The sequence below is a fragment of the Podarcis vaucheri genome (assembly GCF_965113315.1).
Source record: "Podarcis vaucheri genome assembly, chromosome: 17".
NCBI lineage: Eukaryota > Metazoa > Chordata > Lepidosauria > Squamata > Lacertidae > Podarcis > Podarcis vaucheri.
Genome location: NC_138755.1, coordinates 4,512,104 through 4,532,790, shown reverse-complemented (window position 1 = coordinate 4,532,790; position 20,687 = coordinate 4,512,104). Strand labels below are relative to the sequence as shown.

At 43.7% G+C, this 20,687-nt stretch overlaps 1 protein-coding gene across 3 annotated transcripts in view; it reads right to left on the bottom strand.

Moving 5' to 3' along the window:
* The window catches only part of SRPK3 (SRSF protein kinase 3), a 32,696-nt gene that overhangs the window by 5,668 nt on the left and 6,341 nt on the right, over positions 1–20,687 (bottom strand). For 2 of the 3 annotated variants that reach the window (XM_082204408.1, XM_082204409.1), the window contains 9 exons: positions 18,127–18,214; positions 16,352–16,458; positions 15,409–15,574; positions 13,918–13,943; positions 11,969–12,040; positions 10,096–10,249; positions 9,059–9,337; positions 8,224–8,321; positions 7,409–7,516 (listed from right to left, as the gene is read on the bottom strand). In XM_082204408.1, coding sequence (XP_082060534.1) covers positions 7,409–7,516; positions 8,224–8,321; positions 9,059–9,337; positions 10,096–10,249; positions 11,969–12,040; positions 13,918–13,943; positions 15,409–15,574; positions 16,352–16,458; positions 18,127–18,214 — 1,098 coding nt within the window. The remainder of the gene's footprint in view (positions 1–7,408; positions 7,517–8,223; positions 8,322–9,058; positions 9,338–10,095; positions 10,250–11,968; positions 12,041–13,917; positions 13,944–15,408; positions 15,575–16,351; positions 16,459–18,126; positions 18,215–20,687) is intronic. The other variant, XM_082204410.1, reaches the window with a different exon arrangement.

Sequence of the window (20,687 nt, the reverse complement as noted above, 5' to 3'; positions counted from 1 at the left end):
TCTTTGTAAACACAGTGGTGCCTCGCAAGACAAAAAGAATCCGTTCTGTGATTCTCTTCGTCTAGCGGTTTTTTCGTCTTGCGAAGCAAGCCCATTGACGGATTAGCGGATTAGCGCTATTAGCGGCTTTTAGCGGCTTATCTGCTGATCGGATCAGCTGATAAGCGGCTTAGAAAAAGGGGGGGAGGAAAAAAAACCAGCAGGAACTCGCAAGACATTGTCGTCTTGCGAAGCAAGCCCATAGGAAATTCGTTTTGCGAAGCACCTCCAAAATGGAAAACTCTTTCGTCTAGCGAGTTTTCCGTCTTGCGAGGCATTCGTCTTGCGGGGCACCACTGTAGTGGGAAGCAAGGAGTTTTAAACTAAAGCCTGAAAGACTGCTTTTGACATCTAAATCTTCAGTATAAAATTAGCGAACCCCCCTTTGGCTGCAGGGGAAAAGGGGGGGACTTCTGGACATTATTTCCCTGCAGAAAAAGAGGGTAAAAGTTTCACTGCTCGGAACCTGGGAACAGCAGCCATTAAAATCGCTGTATTGTGGAGCTCCGCATTGACTGCAAATAGACTATTTGACTATCAGTGAGTGAAACATTGTTTCAATTATTTTCTCTTGACTTAAAAGTTTCAACTATGTTTCTGAATTAAAGTTTGATACTAAACATACTGGTATAACTTGCTAGAGTAACTTTAAAGAGAAAAATAAAAAGAAAAGGATACTTTGGACTAATATAAGATAAACAACAACTACTTCCCTCTAGAGGAGGACTTTGAAACTGTTTGAAACTGTTATAAGGAGTGGAATTTTCCAGTTTTAAAGACAAAACCCTGGGAATTGTACCTGACCTTGAGAGCCTTGAGTGTTATGGCAGATGGGAAGGAAAAAATAGACTCATTACAAGAAAAGACAACTAGATCCGGCAGGACCTTCCGGAGAGCCTCTACATCTGGCCCCCCTGTTCCCTCTGCAGCTGTGTCAATGTATACTAAATCAAAAGGAGGAATGCCCTTGGAAGAAGATTGGGCTCTTGTTTTAAGCAAAATTAATAATTCTTTGGAACAAATGAATAAAAAATTGGACCAAAATTCACAAAAATTGGACCAAAATACACAAAGTATAAAAAGTTTGGAACAAAAAGTTAATTCTAACACAGAAGCTATTGAGACACTAGTTAAGGAATCTAACTCAACTAGGCAGACTGCAGAGGAAGCTAAGGAAAAGATTGTTACGGTGGAAGCGAAAGTAGCACAATTGGAAATAGAGGTCCCGGATGTGTGGAAACAAGTACATGACCAGAAGCAGATGCTTTCTATGTTTGAGCTCAAGGAGAAACAGATAAATTTGAGAATCCGGGGAGTACCTGAACTAGAAAAAGACTCCTTGATAGACTTTCTCACAGAGGAATTTGCAGCCTTCTGGAATCGGGACCTACAAAAAGAGGAGTTTAAAATTGTGAGAGCCTTTAGACTGGGAAGAGGAGGGAAGAAGGAGAAGAACAGAATAAGAGACTGTTTGATTACACTCAGAATGAAGGAAGAGAGGGATAAAATTTTGAGTTGGCATTACGAGGAGGCCTTGACTATACACAAATTTAGAGTGGAGATATTTAAAGATATTCCCAAATATCTTTTAGATTTGAGATTTAACTTCAGAGATTTGGTTGAACTGTTGAGAAGGAACAGAATCAACTTTCGGTGGGAATTTCCTCAAGACCTATCTTTTAGTTTTAAAGGAAGAAAAATAAAGATAAGATCACTAGAGGATAAAATAAAGTTTTTGCACAACCACGAAGAAGACCTACAGAAGGGAATTGGAAAAGAGTCAACATCACCGGAAAGAGGGTCACCAGACAGAGGATTGGAGCAAAGAGTATGGAAGAGAGCATCACCAAAAAAAGATACTTTGGATACCTTGGACATTTCATCATTGTCTTTTGGATTGGACTCCCCCGATAAGGAGCTAACGTTACCACCAACAGAAGAGGAACAAGATTTGGGGGTAGTTGGGGGAGTACCAAAGTAGCCACAGGATGACGCTGCAGGCCCTGAGTTGGAATGTCCATGGCCTCAACATTTCGGAGAAAAGGCGACGAGTGTTTCATTTATTGAAAAAAGATCAATTGGACTTAATTGACTTACAAGAAACGCATGCGACAAGGTTACACAGGAAATTATTAAGCAACAAGAAATTAGGTCAAGAATTTATTTCATCATATAAAGTTAAAAAAAGAGGAGTGGTTCTCTATGCAAAGGAGAACCTGTCACCTAAATTTATCTTCAAAGATGAACAAGGAAGACTGGTAGCAATTGAAATCCAACTACAAGGAGATAGGTTTTTGGTGATAGGTATCTATGCACCAAATGAAGGGAAATCGGAATTCTTCAAAAAGTTACATGAAATCTTGATGGACTATACGGATTACAATATGATTTTGATGGGAGACATGAATGGTGTCGTATCTACGAATATGGATAAGGCGCAAAGACAAACAATCACCAAGGATGGAAGACTACCAAAAACATTTTTTGACATGACTGATAATTTGGACTTAATTGACATTTGGAGAATGAAGAATCCTCTGGGAAGAGAGGGAACTTTCTTCTCGGAGGCAAAAATGACATGGACAAGAATCGACCAAATCTGGGTAACTAGAGGACTGGCTCCAAAGATCAGCAAGGCTGAAATTTGCCCAAAGACTAGCTCTGACCATAATGCGGTGAAGATGGAAATGAAATTAATGCCAACTGGATCCTTCAGATGGAGGATGAATGACTCTTTGTTCAGGAATGATGAATTCATCAAAAAGGCCCAAAAAACTTTGAAAGATTACTTCGAGATAAATATGAACACTTCAGTGGAAAAAAGAGTAATCTGGGACGCAAGTAAAGCCGTAATGAGAGGTTTTTTTGATACAACAGAATGCAATTAAGAAAAGGCAAAATGAGAAAAAAGATAAAATTTTGGAAAAAATAAAGGAAGGAGAGAAGAAACTGAGGGCGAAACCAAAGTCCCAGGAGATCTTAAAAGAAATAAAGTTTTACCAAGTACAATATATGAAATTGATGAACCAGGAAATAGAATGGAAGATTAAACAGATGAGACAAAAGACATTTGAATCGGCAAATAAGTGTGGGAAACTGCTGGCTTGGCAATTGAAAAAAAGACAAAAACTAAATACTATTACGAATCTGGAAGTGGAAGGAAAGAATATACAGAATCCAGTTGAAATTAGAAGGTGCTTCCAGAGGTATTTTAAACAACTATACACACAAGAAAAGCAGAATGAAATGGACATTGCTAAATTCCTGGAAATAAATGGATTACAAAAAAAATCTCAAGAAAATTAATTAATGTTTGATTACAAAATAACGGATCAGGAAGTAGAAGGGGCCATTCAGAATATTCAATTAGGTAAATCTCCAGGACCGGATGGACTGACTTCTAGATACTACAGAACTTTGAAAGAATGGTTAATACAACCATTAAAGGAAGTCTGTAATGAAATATTGGAAGGGAAAAGGGCACCTGAGTCGTGGAAAGAAGCATATATTACACTTATACCAAAATCAGAGTTCGAAAAGACGCAACTCAAAAACTACCATCCCATATCACTGCTTAATGTGGATTACAAAATTTTTGCATATATTTTGGCTAAAAGATTAAAAAAGGTGTTGGCAGAAGAAATTCATAAAGACCAAGCGGGCTTTCTCCCGGACAGGCACTTGTCTGATAATACGAGGAATATAATTAATATTTTAGAAAAGCTACAAGTGAAGATTAATACTAAAGCAGTTCTGATTTTTGTGAACGCGGAGAAAGCCTTTGACAATATTTCTTGGAGTTTTATGAAGAAGAATTTATCGGGGATTGGGGTTGGTAAAAGCTTTGGAAATGGTATAGGTGCAATTTATTCAGAACAAAAGGCCAAATTAATTGTGAATAACGTAGTGACGGAAGAATTTAAGATTGAGAAAGGAACACGACAGGGTTGCCCAATCTCTCCATTGCTTTTTATTTCGGTCCTGGGGGTTTTGTTAAATATGATTAGAAGGGACCAATTGGTTAAAGGTATACAAGTGGGAGCTAAACAGTATAAACTGAAAGCATTTGCAGATGACTTAGTACTGACTTTACAGGAGCCAGAATCAAGCACGAAAAGAGTACTAGAACTGATTCAAGAATTTGGCCAGGTAGCAGGTTTTAAGTTGAATAAGATGAAAACTAAAGTCCTGGAGAAAAATCTGAACGTGACTGAGAGAGACAAGTTTCAGAGGGAGACAGGTCTGACATTGGTTAAGAAAGTGAAATATTTAGGGGTCAGTATGACGGCTAAGAATGTGAATTTATTTAAGGATAACTATGAAAAATGTTGGACTGAAGTGAAAAAAGATTTAGAAATATGGTCAAATATGAAGTTATCGTTGCTAGGCCGAATTGCTGTGATAAAAATGAATGTATTGCCAATAATGTTATTTCTGTTCCAATCACTGCAAATTTTGGACAAAATGGACTGTTTCAAGAAGTGGCAGAGAGATATTTCCAGATTTGTCTGGCAGGGCAAGAAGCCCCGTATAAAATTTAAGATTTTAACTGATGCTGAAGAAAGAGGTAGATTTGCCCTGCCAGACTTAAAACTTTACTATGAATCAGCCGCTTTTTGCTGGCTGAGAGAATGGATGCTTCTTGAAAATATGGATGTTTTGGATTTGGAAGGTTTCAATAATGTATTTGGTTGGCATGCATATTTGTGGTATGATAAGGTCAAAGCACACAAAGCGTTTAAAAACCATATTGTTAGGAAAGCACTGTTTAATGTCTGGATAAGATATAAGGACTTGTTAGAAAATAAAACCCCAAGATGGTTGTCACCAATGGAAGCGAAGGCTCAGAAAAAACTCAATATGGAGGCCAAATGGCTGAAATATTGGGAAATTCTGGAACAAGAGGGAGACAGAATAAAACTGCAGAGCTTTGAAAAATTAAAAAACAAAGTGCGAGATTGGCTCCATTATTACCAAATAATGGAGGCATATAATCAGGATAAAAAATTAGGTTTTCAAGTGGAAAAATCAAAGCTGGAAACAGAATTGTTAGACCCTAAAGTTAAGAATTTGTCAAGAATGTATAACTTGCTATTGAAATGGAATACTCAGGATGAAATGGCGAAATCTGCTATGATTAAATGGGCACAGGATATTGGACATAATATCATGATGGCTGGCTGGGAACAGTTATGGACCACTGGTATGAAGTTTACGGCATGTAATGCCTTAAAAGAGAATTTAATGAAAATGATTTACAGGTGGTACATAACACCAGTCAAGCTTGCAAAAATTTATCATTTGCCCGATAATAAATGTTGGAAATGTAATGAAACTGAAGGTACATTCTTTCACCTTTGGTGGACATGCCCAAAGATTAAGGCATTCTGGGAGATGATCTATAATGAAATGAAAAAGGTATTTAAGTATACCTTCTTAAAGAAACCAGAGGCCTTTCTCCTGGGCATGGTGGGCCAATTGGTGCCAAAGAAGGACAGAGTTTTTTTCATGTATGCTACAACAGCGGCAAGAATACTCATTGCAAAGCATTGGAAGACACAAGATTTACCCACTTTGGAAGAATGGCAGATGAAGGTGATGGATTACATGGAACTGGCGGAAATGACTGGCAGAATCCGAGACCAGGGAGAAGAGTCGGTGGAAGAAGATTGGGAAAAATTCAAAGTTTATTTACAGAAATATTCTAAAATTAATGAATGTTAGAAAGATGCTGGAAAGAAGTTATATGACTTTAGTAGAAATATTATAACGAATAGATTGACATTGGGTAAAGATGTAAATTTAAGTCTAAAACTGCGTTAAGTTAAATTATGGAACTAAATTTGTGAAAGAGGGAAAGGACTTCCTGGAATATTTAACTGAACTAGAATACAAAAAAGGAGGTGTGAGGAAGTCGAGGAAATAAGCAAATGAAAGATAAGGATATGAAAATATGTGGTTCTTTTGTATGTTTGTTCTTTTTTGGGTTTTTTTTAATGCTTTTCTTTTCTTTTCTTTTCCTTTTTGTACTGTTGATGTTTTGTACTACTGTATTTATTTTTGTTTTTGAAGCTTTGTAATTGTTTATTGTTTATATCTTTCTTTGTTTTCCCCCCTCTTTTTTTGCAATGTTTAAACTTCAATAAATATTTTATATATATAAAAAAAACTGCATGACAAAAACATCACAAGGAGCCATTTTAAATAAGCCTTGGGAAGGACGATCTGAGACGGGCAAGCCGGACTTTTCCCCAAGCCACGTCCCCCTGCCCACACTCAATATGCTATATGACATCAGGTTGGGGGGGGGCAGGTAAAGATGCAGCTGCCAAGGGGCGGCCAGGAGGCTTAACGTGCACTTCCGGTTGTTCTAGCAGGGCTTGTATTCAGCGCCTCTTAAATTTAATGCCAAACGGGTTCCTCTCAGGAGCCCCAGAGCTGCTGGGTGGAGCCGGGTCCCTGCCAAAAGCCACGCTTCCTTTGCCCAGGCTGACTGATTTCAAAAGAAGCACAAAATGGCAAAGCACAGGAAGGGCAAAGGTCAGAAGCATAAAGTTTCTAAAGAGTGTGTTTGGTTCAAGTTTTGTGTTAGGATTTTAAATGTGTGGCTATTAGACTCTAAGTAGGGTTGGCAACAAAGGAAGTATATTTATATCTCATTAACCACCTAACATTCAGGTCACCCTGGCACACAGCCACACAAGCAAAGCCTGCAAAGGAAGCGTGAGGTATCTTGACAAATATCAGTCACTACACTGACAAAAGGGAAGGCCTGTTTTTAGTAGGGTAGGAGAGCTAAAAACAATGCCAAAATATTTCACATCTGGCAACCAATACGCCCCTTTGGTTTCAGATAGTACATGGGTAGATGAGTCTAAAAAGCCTGGGACATATTTTTCATGGCCCTCTCGTAGCTATGGTGGCTCATTTACCAGAAGTAATGTATTTAGCGTTAACTCTGGAGGTGTATACTTGATTCCGACAAAACAAAGCCTCGTAGAGCAAAACCAGGCGGCTTAGTTTGGTCCGAACCCAGAAAGCCTCAGAGAAGGACCTTGCTGCTTTTCAGCAAAAGAGCTTGAGAAGAGCCTTGCTGGATCACACCAAAGACCCATCGAGTTGGCAGAACATTGTGACTGACAGTCAAGTGCCTTTGAGATTCAGTGCACGGTCAGCAAGACCCCACATTGCCCATCTCCAGGTTTGGACTCGCCAGAATAAAAGAATATGCTTAACCAGTGGTGAGATGGTGACCACATTTGTGGACATGTTTTTTAGTTGAACCCTAATCGACATCGAGCTCCGCCGCCACCACCACCACCACCACCACAATATGGCACAAGAAGCGGAAGGAGCCCCGTGAACCTACCATGCATGCTGTGCTCCAGATATCAGCAGGAGTGCTGTAGATGGCACCAATTAGCACCTCCAGTGCCCGGTATTGGCGAGTCTGAATGTCCTCCGTGAAATGTTTGTGCTGAGGAAATTGAGAGTGTGAGGAACATCCCTGTGACATACCTATGTACGTACGGACACGCTCTCTTGCGCATATGTGCACATGTAGAACCCACATCCCATGCTCTCTTCAACAGCCGCCCTGTTGGCCAATCCAGTGTGTGTCTCCCACTGTGACTACCATTTCCTAAGCCAGAGCATATATGCGCTGCTCACCAAAAGCAGAGCCCTATTTAACCCCACATGTACCTTCCAAAAGGCAGACCACTGCCACCATTGCCACTCCTTACTAAATCCCATGTAATTTTTCCTTCTTGGCAGCTTTCCCCAAGATACTATATGGAGCCCTCATTTAATTTTTTTAAGAACCTTAAAAGCTGGACATGTTGAAATTATAAACACATCAATATGTTTGCTTCCTTCCCACTGAAGCTTAAGATGCTCAGAATCTTTTCAATTGAAGAAGTGTGTGTGTGTGTGCGCGCTCTTCTCTTTTAAATTTCCACAGCACAATAAGTAAAAATTGAAGCAAAAACTGTGTAGAGTGTAAATGCAGAAATACACATTACGTGGGAAATACAGGGTGCCTGTAGCTTCAAGTCCCCAAACAGCCCACATGCCCCCAGTCTCTTCTGTGCAGCCACCACATTCCACTCCCCATGCGACAGACAGCCCCACCGGAGCTGCTCCCTTCAGGAGGTGTGGGCAACATGCGCTCCAATAACTCACCACCCAGCAGGCATTTCCCAGATCTGCTATCTTCACTCTGATTTTGTCTGCATTTTGAGGTTCCAAGGGGTTCACCAGGAATTCAGACGTACCAAAAGCTGCAGAGGCAGACCAGGGCAGGGAATGAGGTGAAAAACAAACAAAACAGTCCTTCAAAGGCCACTTTTATGGGGCATCCACAGATGCTGAAGGGGTAGTAAGTAATTGGTTTAGCCTAACAGTTGTGCTATTCAAATTTAACCACTTGACTGGCCAGCTAAACCAGGTGAGGGTAGTCGATGGGTCTCCAACCTGCATGCAAAGACAGGCTCCGGCAGATTGACTGGACGAGACCAAGAGTGGGTCCGGCAGTCAATAAGGCAGTTTCTGCACGTGCTGAAGAGGGAAGTGAGGGGCAGATGGGGCTCGTCAACATAAGAAGGTAGCCTATCTAGAAGGAAACTCTGATCCTAAACGTTCACTGGCTTGCAAGTTATTTTCGGGAAAAGAAAAAGCTCAGCAGTAAACCCTACACAAATCTGGAATGGAGTCCCTAAGATGGCCGGATGGCACCCTATATACCTCCTTCCAGCAACTCCTGCAGCCAGAATGACCTGAGCTCAGAAGGAGGATACGCAACAGTGACTAATACAGATACACAGGTGATTCTCCTTAAAATTAATTATTTGGAGTGATAAGACTGAAGGATGCCTCAAATTTGAATTAAGAAGAATGGTTTGCCTCTGCTATCACAACTTGAGAGAAAGCTGGCCAAAGGGAGAGTCAGCTTTTGGGCGTTTGGGCCTACATGGCTCCTTTGTCACCTTGCCCCTGTAAACCCATGAGAGATACTCACTGCTGGGGGAGAGAAGCCCTCCACGCTCCCGCTGGTTAGAGACACCTGACATGGCTGAGCCAGAGAAGAGGGACCCTGAGAAGCCGGAGGTTGCCGAGTCAGGGCTGAAATGGCGGCTGGCTGTGCCAGGTGGAGAGTGCCCGTTGCAGCTGTCATAGGCATTGTGTGTGTAGAAACCAGAAGACGATGTCAGACTCTGGGGGCTGCAAGCGAGAGAGCCCCCTGAGGGCTCTGTCCCCCCAGCTGTGGAGACCATGATGGGGGCTCCGCCAGGCAGGTCTACAGAAGAAGAAAGAGGAGGGTCAGGGTTTCCTGGTATCATAAAAAAGTGTGCTGTGAACAGCACTGATTGAAAAGGAGAAAGAGAGTTGCATTATATGTTTCTGAAGGGAGAGGCATGGGTGAAAGGGCACCAAAAAGGTAAGAATCAGGAGATGACTACATCCCATTTCAAGAGTCAGGATGTAAAATGTTCAAAAATAAACCTATTTACTGCAAGGCAACTGGACCCACTTTGCTGCTTCTTGCTAACATTGGGGAGAAACAAGCCACCACCCTGGGCTTAACATTACATTTCAGCCAGCGACCGAGTTGCCATTTGTTTTGCTCCAAACAAACCACAATGATAAACCAATATTCGTTCCTAGCTTACTAGTCACGGCTTGCTTAGAGTAAGATCCCTGGTTCAGACAGAACGCTAAGCCAGGGGCCTTCATTTCCTCCGTGCACTAGGAGGGAGGAGAACAACAGCCTAGACAGGTACATTCACAATAAAACGTTAACTATGGTTTATTCTGATGGCACGTGAAATGGACCCATGTAAATGCCAGGAACAAACAACAGGCAATGTAAATGCAAGAATACAAGTGTAGGGGAGGCAGTGAAGGGGCACAAGCTCAAATATTTTAAGCTGCACAAAAGGGTGTGAGAGTAAGTATGCAAAGATTTGGGGGGGGGGGTTGTCAAGGCTCCAGACCTGACCACACAAGAGAACCAGCTGCACCCAACAGCAGCTGACTTCCCTCTCCCAACCTCACCTGGATCTGCTGTGGGCTCGCTGGCATCTCCTGCTGCCAGGGTCGCCAGTTCCTCCAGCTGCTGAAGGTCCCGGAGCCGTTCTGCCAGGAGCTGACTTTGTCGTTTCTGCTTCCTCTTCAGTTTCTTCCGCTTGTTCTTCGAAAGCTTCCCATTCTGGGAGATGAGATGACCCCATGTCACAGCCCTGTTACTTACAATTCCAGGGCTGCATGGGAAAGTGAGCGGGGGTTGGGGGGGGGAGCATGCAAAGGAGCCACATGGCAGGCCCTGAGGTTTGGGGTAGAGAAGGGGAGAAGGAAAAGGAACAAACCAAGGGAATCACCAGGAAGCAACTCAAAGTGTCAGGGCAGTGCCAGAACCCCAAAACAGTGGGGTGCAATTTCACAGCAAAACACACAGCTTGCAAGAGAGTAGTTGTGTGCAAACAAATGGGGGCGGGCAAAGGATGAATGAAGAGAGAGATGTAGCAAGAAGAAGAAGAAAGGCATTACATATCTGTAAGAGCAGATGCAAGAGCAAGTGAGCAAATGAGGCCTAGTGGTCAGCCTGTTTCTAGTTACAAATGGCGATTCTCCTAACTGAAATGCTACCCCAAACAAAATATTTTCTGCCACACAAAAACTAGCATGTCAAGGAAAAAGGCAAGATGGACAAGGCCCTTCCCCCCAAAACATTAAGTTTTCTATGTGCAGTTATTTATTTATGCAGAAACATTTTACTCAAGTGAGCACCCACCTCAGTGGTACGGCTCAAACACCTCACTGAACACTAGTCCTACAAGGAAACAAGGACTTGTGTAAAGGCACAAGCCAAATGTAAGGGAAGGGTCAGAATGAGGAGGGGCTGAGGCCTGCAAGGGCTGAGCCTATAAAAAAGCTGGGCCAGACCAACTGCAGAAGAGAGTGGTCCCTCACTGATAATATATTTAGGGGTGTCAAGAAAATTGTGCACAATTCAAATATTGGGGCCCAACATCTGCTGTGATCCTGCAAAGCATCGGTGTGTGTGTGTGTGATTCTGGGTGGCTTGCAGGCATTGTAGCTCTTAAATCCCAACACCCCCCCCCCACAATCAATTATAGTGTTGGGAGGGACCCTGAGGGTCATCTAGTCCAACCCCCTGCACTTCAGAAATCTCAACTAAAGCATCCATAACAGATGGCCACCCAGCCTCTAAAAACCTTAACTTTACATGGGTATTTGCAACTGGGCTTCCCTAAGGCACCTCACTGCTTTCTAAAGCAGTGCTTCCAGGAGCACCATTAACAGCCCTGCCCATTAACAACCAATTCTCTTTCCTTCTGCGCATGGCTGATTGCATTGTTTATCCCACTGTGATGACTACAGCAGCCAATGACTAATGATCTCTCAATGTGGGAAATCAAAATGGGAGAAATACTGTAATACAGCCAGAAGTGAACAGAAGTGAAGTGAATAGGAACAACAGAAATGAAAGAAAGTCAGCAACACCTATTAATTGCAAATGAGAAGCATCTAGGAGGGAAAAGAGGGACTCTGAAGGGGAAATAAATAAGGGTGTTTTTTTTAAAAAAATGAACAGAATGAATTTGGAGAGATTAAGGAATGGAACTGCCCGACGTTGGATGGAACACATTATCAGTTAAAAAATAAATGGAAGAAAATAAAGAAACTACCAATGGAATGAATCTGTGAGAATAAAGGAACAGCCTTACTTTGGAAGGAAAGTAATGATCTGGCCGTGCCCATTTTACCATGCAGCCCTCAGAGGGTAGCCATGGGCCCCTCTGGACTTCTGCCCCAAAAGGCTTAGCCACCCCTGTAGTAAAATGTCTTGGGTTAGGCCTGGCTGGGTTAAAGCAAAAGCAGCTGCAGGAACAAATAAATGACGTACAGAAAGAAGGGTGTGCTCGGTGGCAGAAGCATGAACTCCAGAGAACACACACAAGGCATGAAGGGCGTGCAACTGGGAATGAGAAGACAAAGAAACCATAATGGGTGTGCGAGAGGACACCATCTTGCACTTCCACAAGCAAAAAGGGATGCAAATCTCTCTCTCTCTCTCTCTGTGATGATATATGCAAACTGGTGTTTTTAAGGTGGAAAAATAAAACAGGCAGATGGATGGGCAAAATAAACAACTAAATGCTATGGGATGAGCATATGAATTATGACCCTTTGTCTTTCCAGCAAAGCTGAGCAACAACCAATGCCCTATCCAGCACTAACACAACAGAACAGCAGGAATAACAAGGGGGCAGCAGCAACAGCCGGAACCGAGTCAGGAATTATGCGATTTTAAGGAAAGATTTTTATCTACATGCAAGCCCATAAACCTGTATTGGCTGATTACCATCACACATCCTTTTAAAAGTGTTTGTTTTGTTCTTGTTTTTATTATGTATTTAATGTTTTATTTTTATGCTGTGAACTCCCCTGAGGTCTTTGGATGAAGAGTGGTATACAAATTTAATAATAAAATGAATAATAATATTCTATCCCCTTCACATGTGCACCTAGAAGTCACGTTACAACATACTGGCATCATGGCACTTGGGATATGGACTTATCTGTACAGAAAATGCAAGGAGGGAACAAGTCAAAATACACAAGGCTCTGCTTCATTAACCAAAGAACTTCTATCTTGCAGCAGCTTTGTGTCTGGTAAGAAAGCAAGTGGTCAAGCTGGTTGCATTTCCTCTTGGCTGGCTTCTGATGGACTATCAAAAAAGACCTGGCTTGCTTGATTTCTCTAAGGCTAGCTGTAAAATGTGGTTTCCCTGGTCCAAAACACTCTCCTTTTTTGTGTTCACACTTGCATGCCTTCTTGTCCCCCTTACTGGCACAGGCAGAATCGAGAGTGCATTGTCCCTGCTTGGGATTTGCTACATAAAGGCCAAAGAGAAAAACCCAAAGAAGTGTGACAGGCAGCGCAGGTAAGCAAAGAGTGTCCACAGAAGAGAGTGCAAAGTCTTTGGAAACCATCAGGTGGCTTTTACAAGTTGAAGTGCTATCTTGGAAAAGTGGACAAGAGCCAGTCCTCAGCCAGTCCCAACATGGGGACATTTCAGAAATGAGGAATCAAATCTGGTACACTTTTCTGGGATAATCTGTCTATCTATCAAATGTGTGCGCTACATGAAAATGAAAAATGAATTTGCAATGCTGTCTCTGCCTTATTTGTGTACGTTATCTTTCCCATGAACACTTCTGCCCTTCTTTGAAGTGACACAACTGGAACCACGCAGGCACAATGACTGGAACACGGGGAACTGCCTTCGAGCAGGTCGGACTATTTTGTGCTTCCAGCTCAGTATCAGCTTTTCCGCTTGGCAGCAGCTCCCTGGACCTTTTCCATCATCTGCTAAACATTCCATTTAATGGGAGATGCCAGGGAATGACTTCTGCATAGCATGTGCTTTTCTGCTGAGCTGTGAGCCCTCACAAAGAGAGGCTTAGGCCAATGCACAGGTGCATTCTCACACTGCAGGGCAGTGACTGCCACAGTTAAATTAACTGTGTGTCACACAGAACAAAGTACAACCCACACAAGGCTGTGAAGCTCTTGCCTCTCTCTGCACTTTGTTTTTGTATCCAGTAAAGGCTGCAGACATCTCTGGCACATGTGAAAAATTGTCTGTGGCTGGGTCCTGTTAAGCCTGGACTGTTGGTAAATACAGGTGTGACCACGAGAATCTTGTATGCGAATTGCAAAACAGGGGGCAGGGGCCCATCCATCCACACAAGGCCACAGAATACAGCAGCAACAATAATAATTACCAATTCTAAACTGAGTTTTTCCACCACCTTTGAAAGGGGTAGTGGCACCAAGAGGAGACTTACCAGGCTCTCCTGGGGTGCAGAGCTGACTGAGGGAAGAGGTGCACAGATGGAGTGAGGAGAGAAAAGAGGGAGAGAAAGAGACAGAAATGATTCCCAGAATCCAACAGCCAGGAAGTCTAAGGCAAACAAACAACAATCAGTAACGCTGTGAAGATAAATATAGGGGAGAGGATGTGGGAGGCAGCCAAGCTCCCTAGTGAGGGTGGACTGACATTCTAGGCCATGGCTGGTAGTCCATGGCCCACAGAGTGATGTGGTGATTCTTGCCCTCTCCTTTCCTCCCATCAATCATCCTACAAGTCTACCCTGCTTGGTCTTGAATGTGCAGTCACCACTTCTGGAGATCCTTAGCATAATCTCGAGTTCCTGTGCAGATACTCATTAGCGCTGCTCTCTAAACCTTCACCTCTAACCATTAGCCATGCCGACTGCGGTTGATGGGAGCTGGTGTCCAACATTATCCGGAGGGTCACAGGTTCCTTATCCATGGACTGGAGTGACACACAGCCGTGGCCTTCTGTGACAAGTAGGGAGACTGGGGAGAGCTGCTCTACTCAATTATGTGCATGCACACACACACTCTTCCTGCACTATGTTTAAGGCTGCTGTCTGGAGATCAGCAACTGCACCAGCCGGGTCCTCCATCTGCTGAGTCAGAGAGGCAAGAGTCTGGGTGGGAAAAGTGAGGGCAAGAGCGGTGCAACTTTCTGACAATTCAGTTGCAAAGGGAGAGTGCAGGTTATATCCAACTCACGTTATATTAACAGAGCTATGCTTCAGTTAGGTCCATTATTTTCAGTGGATCTACTCTTGAGCAGGATTAACATTGGAAGCGACCCTGTGTGTATGCCTGCAATCTCCGTATTAAAGTAGTAAATAAACAGTAAATAGTTGCCAACTAGGGGCCTAGCCTTTCATGAACCATTGTAGCTTCAATTTTTCTGCACATCTTCCCAGTTGACTCTCCTCCATCCTACTCCACAATTCAGTCAAAGTTTTTCCTGTTTTATGCTTTGCCAAGGATTCCCTGGACAATTTGATTTATTTAGCATCGCTATACTTGTATTATTGGCTCTCTCCCTACTACTCTGATTCCTGCAATCAAACTTCACCCATATGTCTTGTAGGGTTGGGCAGTACTTGGTTGTCAACACTGCGATATATCACCAGCTAAACATCGCAATATACCGATAATAATCATGATGTCTGTAATAAGGATGGAACGATGTAGAGGTGTCTTGGGTATTTAAAATTTAGTCACAGTTCAGTAAATGCAAACACAGGCACTACTACACTAAAATTAGTTATTAAGTCAATTGGAAAGAGATGCTTCCTTGACTTCTTGCTAGTCTCCAACTTTTCCACTTGCCAACCCTGGTCTTGCCTGTCTAACGCAGACAGGAGAATGGAGCCGGGGATTATCCTCTTCCTTCTAAAGAAGACGTGCCACTATAAAGATTAAAATAACATGGGGAGGATGTGACTATTTACCTGCAGAGCCAGAGGGGGGTGGGCCCCCAGCTTGCTGCCAGACAGTGGCCTCAGCTGCCAGGCGGCGCACGTAACTCTCATCTACACACAGCAGGATGTTCTCTGGCTTTATGTCTGTGTGGATTATTTTGCACTTCGTGTGGAGGTAGTCGAGGCCCTGCAATACCTGGGAAGGGAGATGCATGATCAAATGGGAGAATTCAAGGGTTTCCGAGTACAGAGGTTGTGGTATCAGGAACTACAGAGCTTATACTGGGAACCTCAGAGCCCGGAACTTTGTTAACTACCATGGACCGGGTGCATGTGCTCAAGATACAGAACCCTCTTCAAGAGTGGAAGGACGTGTGTGCAATATCAGCCCCTAGATAGGACTAGATTTGGGAATGACTGCCTTAGGCCCCAGCCTCTCTTCAACAAATAGACTCATGCTCCTCTGTTCACCTGAATCCCCTTCCATCAAGATGGATGATTTTAGTCTAGCCCTCACCTCAATGGTCCAGCTCAGTGCTTCCCAAACCGAGGTTTCCAGCTGTTTGTGGACTACAACTCCCATCATCCCTAACTAGCAGGACCAGCTGTCAGGGATGATGGAAATTATAGTTCAAAAACAGCTGGAGACCCAAGTTTGGGAAACACTGGTCTAGCTTTTCGTATGCAGAGACTGGAGTTTTCTTTCATGGAAAGCAATACAACATGCAATATCCCACTGGTGGTCTAAAACTATACTCCAGAAAGAACTCAATGATATGATACCCCCATCCCCAACATACAGACACCTTCATTTCTGCTCAAGTTGTGTGGCTTGTTTGATTCAACCTCCCAGTGATTTTGAATATAATACAAGTAACCTAAATCTGAGCAGCCTAAATAAAGAAGGGTTGAAATGATCCTGATGTTACAAACAGATCCCCCCAACTGGATTTAAAATAAATCCACTTTTTACCTGGCGTAGGATGCTCTTGACGCAGGGTATAGGAAGTCCCTGGTAGTTGGACTTGATGATCCATTTCAATAGTTGGTGTCCTAAAACCTCAAGGACCATGCAGACATCTGGGCAGAGGTCGAGTCAAGGAGACACAGTAAGCTAAAATGGTTTTCCTAGGTCTGAGCAATGTATCAGAACACTATGACCATCCTCATCTCCCCCATATTACTAATGTGGTGTTTTTAATGTCTTAAAATCAGATATGGAAGAGAAACTGTGCCAGTGTTCAGCGAAGAGGAGAACACTGAATACAGATGTCTTGAGACATTCGCCTATTGACAACTGACCACTGTGTGAAAACCATGCAACTTTCCACATGACCACAAAACTGGGATTCCTTTCAGGAGCACCTCATTCAATAGCAGGAGTAGCATTATCTGCAGGGAATGACTGGACGATTGCTGCTTTGTGTCCAATTAAATAAGGTTGTGGACTGAAACTCCCACCATCCTTGACAACTGGTCATGCCAGCTGAGGCTTGTGGGAGCACACAGCCAGAACACAGAAACAGAACTATTCATTAAACATGGCAGGGAATTGTAGAGGACAGGGAGCCTTGCTGGCTTTTCCCAAGTCCTCACCTATTTACCATTTATTTTTTAAGAGGCTACATGAGAACTCCTATGAAAAATGGAATAGCAATGAGCACAGTCACCAATTTTTATTTTTAAGCTATCAAAAAGTCAGTGTGTGTGTGTGTGTCTGCATACTGGAGAAAGTTCTGGTCATCATCAGAAGTGTCACACACAGCTACAGTGGTGCCTCGCAAGACGAAATTAATTTGTTCCGCGAGTTTTGTCGTCTTGCAATTTTTTTCGTCTTGCGAAGCACGGTGTCGGAAGTTTTGGAAAAGCTTCAAAAAATCACCAAAGTCTTCAAAAACCTCAAAAAAGGCTACCACACCGCGTTCTATGAGTTGCTCCTCGAAGTCAAGTCGCAACTGTATTAACAGTGTTAAGAAAAAGGAAACAAACTTGCAAGACGTTTCCATCTTGCGAAGCAAGCCCATAGGGAAAATCGTCTTGCGAAGCAGCTCAAAAAACAAAAAACCCTTTCGTTTTGCGAGTTTTCAGTCTTGCGAGGCATTCGTCTTGCGAGGTACCACTGTACTAGCCTTCCTTCAACGCTGCACAGCTACAGTAAATGCGACATTCCAAACACCCATCATGGGGGGAGGAAAAACACCTTCCCAGCAAAAATAAATTGCAACTCATCTCAGGCCAATGTATGATTCTTTTCCGACAGTGACATGACCTGGGAGGTGCAGCCTAACAACAGTTGTGCCTCTGATCAACAATAAAACAATCATCTAAAGCAGACTGCAACTGTTTATGTCCATCCTCATAGGCCTGATCCAAACAGAAAGTTCACTGCTTGCTCCAACTGTCTCTGGACTGTATCATGTCATATAGCAGGAGGCAGAATGCAGAACTGAAAGCTCCCCCACAGAAAAAAACATTCCTGAGCATACAAAACCAGGTTGCAAGGTCAACTTTCTTGTGAATATGCTAACTTTTTATCTGTGTGAAGAATTTGGTACTGCTCTTTGAATGTTTCCCCAACAAAACAACCACACCGTTCTGGACTAAGAAGTAGCAGAGAAAGCTTTGTCCTGACCAAGACGTTCACCCAAGAGATACCTTCAGAAACCATACTTTTGGAAGTCAATAGTGGCTCCTAACAATCTGAACAGGAGCACCTATGGTTTTCTGGGCCTGCTTGTGGAAGGATACGGACACCATTGATCCCTGAGATCTTGAAGTCATCAATCAACTGGACAATGTTCTCACGCTTGGGGTCACAGGGATCAGAGTCTCGCACCTGGAAAGTAAAAAAAAGGGGGAAATGACACATCCTAGATCAGAGTCATCAACAGAAGCCCTTGGGTCAAAACGGCCCACCCTCCCCAGTTGCCAACCTAGAGATAAAAAATGCAGAGATGTAGCATTTGTGGTAAATAACTTGTTAGCAGGACACTCTAGCAGGCGGGTCCTTCCAAGAAACCTTGATACTGACCAGGCCTCTGATCCAACCAGATCTTCCTAATTGAAATCCCACCACCCACCTTGAAGGAAGATGTGTGGGGCCTATGTGGCTGGAGGTGAAGTATGACATGCTTAAATACTCCCAAAAATAAAAAAGGCCCCGTGTGAAGAATGGGTAGGTTACAATAGAATCTCTGCTGGTACTCAAAGCGTAACAAGCTTTTATTAATGTGAGGGAGTCCAATCCCTCACTGCACTATGAAGTTGTACAATCCCAATCATACAGTGGTGCCTCGCAAGACGAAATTAATTCGTTCCGCAAGTCTCTTCGTCTTGCGGTTTTTTCGTCTTGCGATGCACGGTTTCCCATAGGAATGCATTGAAAATCAATTAATGCGTTCCTAGGGAAACCGCCTTCAGACCAGATCCGGGGACAGTCTGTCCCCGGACCTCTTCTGAAGGCTGGGGGGGGGGGGACAAGGGCTTTTCTTTCCACCCCCAGCATTTAAAAAAACCCCGGGACAGCGGAGGACTTCTCCGCTGTCCGGGCGATCTTAAAATGCTGGCGGGCGGCATTTTAAAATCGCCCCGGACAGCGGAGGACTTCTCCGCTGTCCGGGGCGATTTAAAAGCCCCTGGGAAGGGAGGCAGGGGGGCCAAAGACTTTGGCCCCCCGCCAGCCTTCAGAAGAGGTCCTGGACCTCTTCTGAAGGCGGGCGGGGGGCCAAAGTCTTTGCTCCCCCCCGCCTGCCTTCAAAAGGTGTCCCCGCTGCGGCGGGAGGTGTCCCCTGCCCCCCCCGCCCGGCTTCGGAGCACCGGGAGAAGCCATCTCCCCGCAGCCCCTTGCTGCAAAAGACGTCGGGGGAAGCGGGGAAGCGAAGCGCTTCGCTTCCCCGCTTCCCCCGACGTCTTTTGCAGCAAGGGGCTGCAGGGAGATTGCTATCTCCCCGCAGCCCCTTGCTTCAAAAGAGAAGACCCGCTGTCCCCGGGGCAAGCTTCGTTTTGCGAAGCAAGCCCATAGGGAAATTCGTCTTGCGAGGGAACTCGAAAACGAAAAAACCTTTCGTTTTGCGAGTTTTTCGTCTCGCGAGGCGTTCGTCTTGCGGGGTACCACTGTACTTAAAAAAATAAATTCTCAGGGTTTACAGTGGTACCTCGGGTTAAGTACTTAATTCGTTCCGGAGGTCCGTACTTAACCTGAAACTGTTCTTAACCTGAATCACCACTTTAGCTAACGGGGCCTCCTGCTGCTGCCACGCCGCCGGAACACGATTTCTGTTCTCATCCTGAAGAAAAGTTCTTAACCTAAAGCACTATTTCTGGGTTAGTGGAGTCTGTAACCTGAAGCATATGTAACCTGACGAGGTACCACTGTATATCCCACCTGATCCACTCGAAGAGATTTACAATCTAAATAAAAACATTATAGAAAAGGGGGGGGGGGAATAAGTAAAGCCACAAAGCAGTCCAAAAAGGACTTTAAAAACCCTAAAGGGAGAACCAGCATAAAGAGTGATAAGTCTCCAAAAGCTCCCTGGAATAAAACTGCCTTTGTTTGCCTATCTACAAGTGAGCAATGATAGAGCCAGGCAAACCATCCTTGGGAGGATGTTTTAAATCATAGATGTCACAGCTGAAAAAAAACCCAACTTGGGTACACTTCCACAGTATTTCTGATGTCAGGGGCCATGGGTATAGCCAGGATTTTTATTAGGGAGGCCAGGACTTTTGTTAGGGGGACAGAAATGACACGATTGGTCAGTTAATTAAATATTTCTATTCATTACTTGATCGGGGGGGGGGGGAGCTGTCCCCCTTGGCTATGCCCATGGCAAGGGCTCCCCTATAGCCGGGCATCAGAAGTTGAACCAAATTGTCGAATCCATTATTATTTCCAAACAATATTCCACAAAGAAACACTGTTTAGAATAGGGAAATGGTGTCTTTGTGTGGGATGGGGAAGAAGGAATGTTTATTAGGAATCTACTTCAAATGTCAGAGTAGCAAACCAAACTCTGCTCTGGGTAGCCGAGAGTCGGCTCTCCTGTCAACTCATACTTTTCACATTGCTCTAAGGCAGCCTTTCTTAACAATGTTAGAAACTGAGATATGAAGGCTAGGAACTAAATGGCACCTTAAAACCTAGGTTATGGACGCAACAACAAAATGTCTAGGCACGTTTTTTTTAGAACAAGAACACAAAGCTGAAAATGAATGAACTGCAACTAAAATATTACATTCCTTTTTCACCTGGTCTAGTCCTTCCCTTGCCCATCCCCCCTAATATTCTTAAGAGGGTCTCTTCTCCA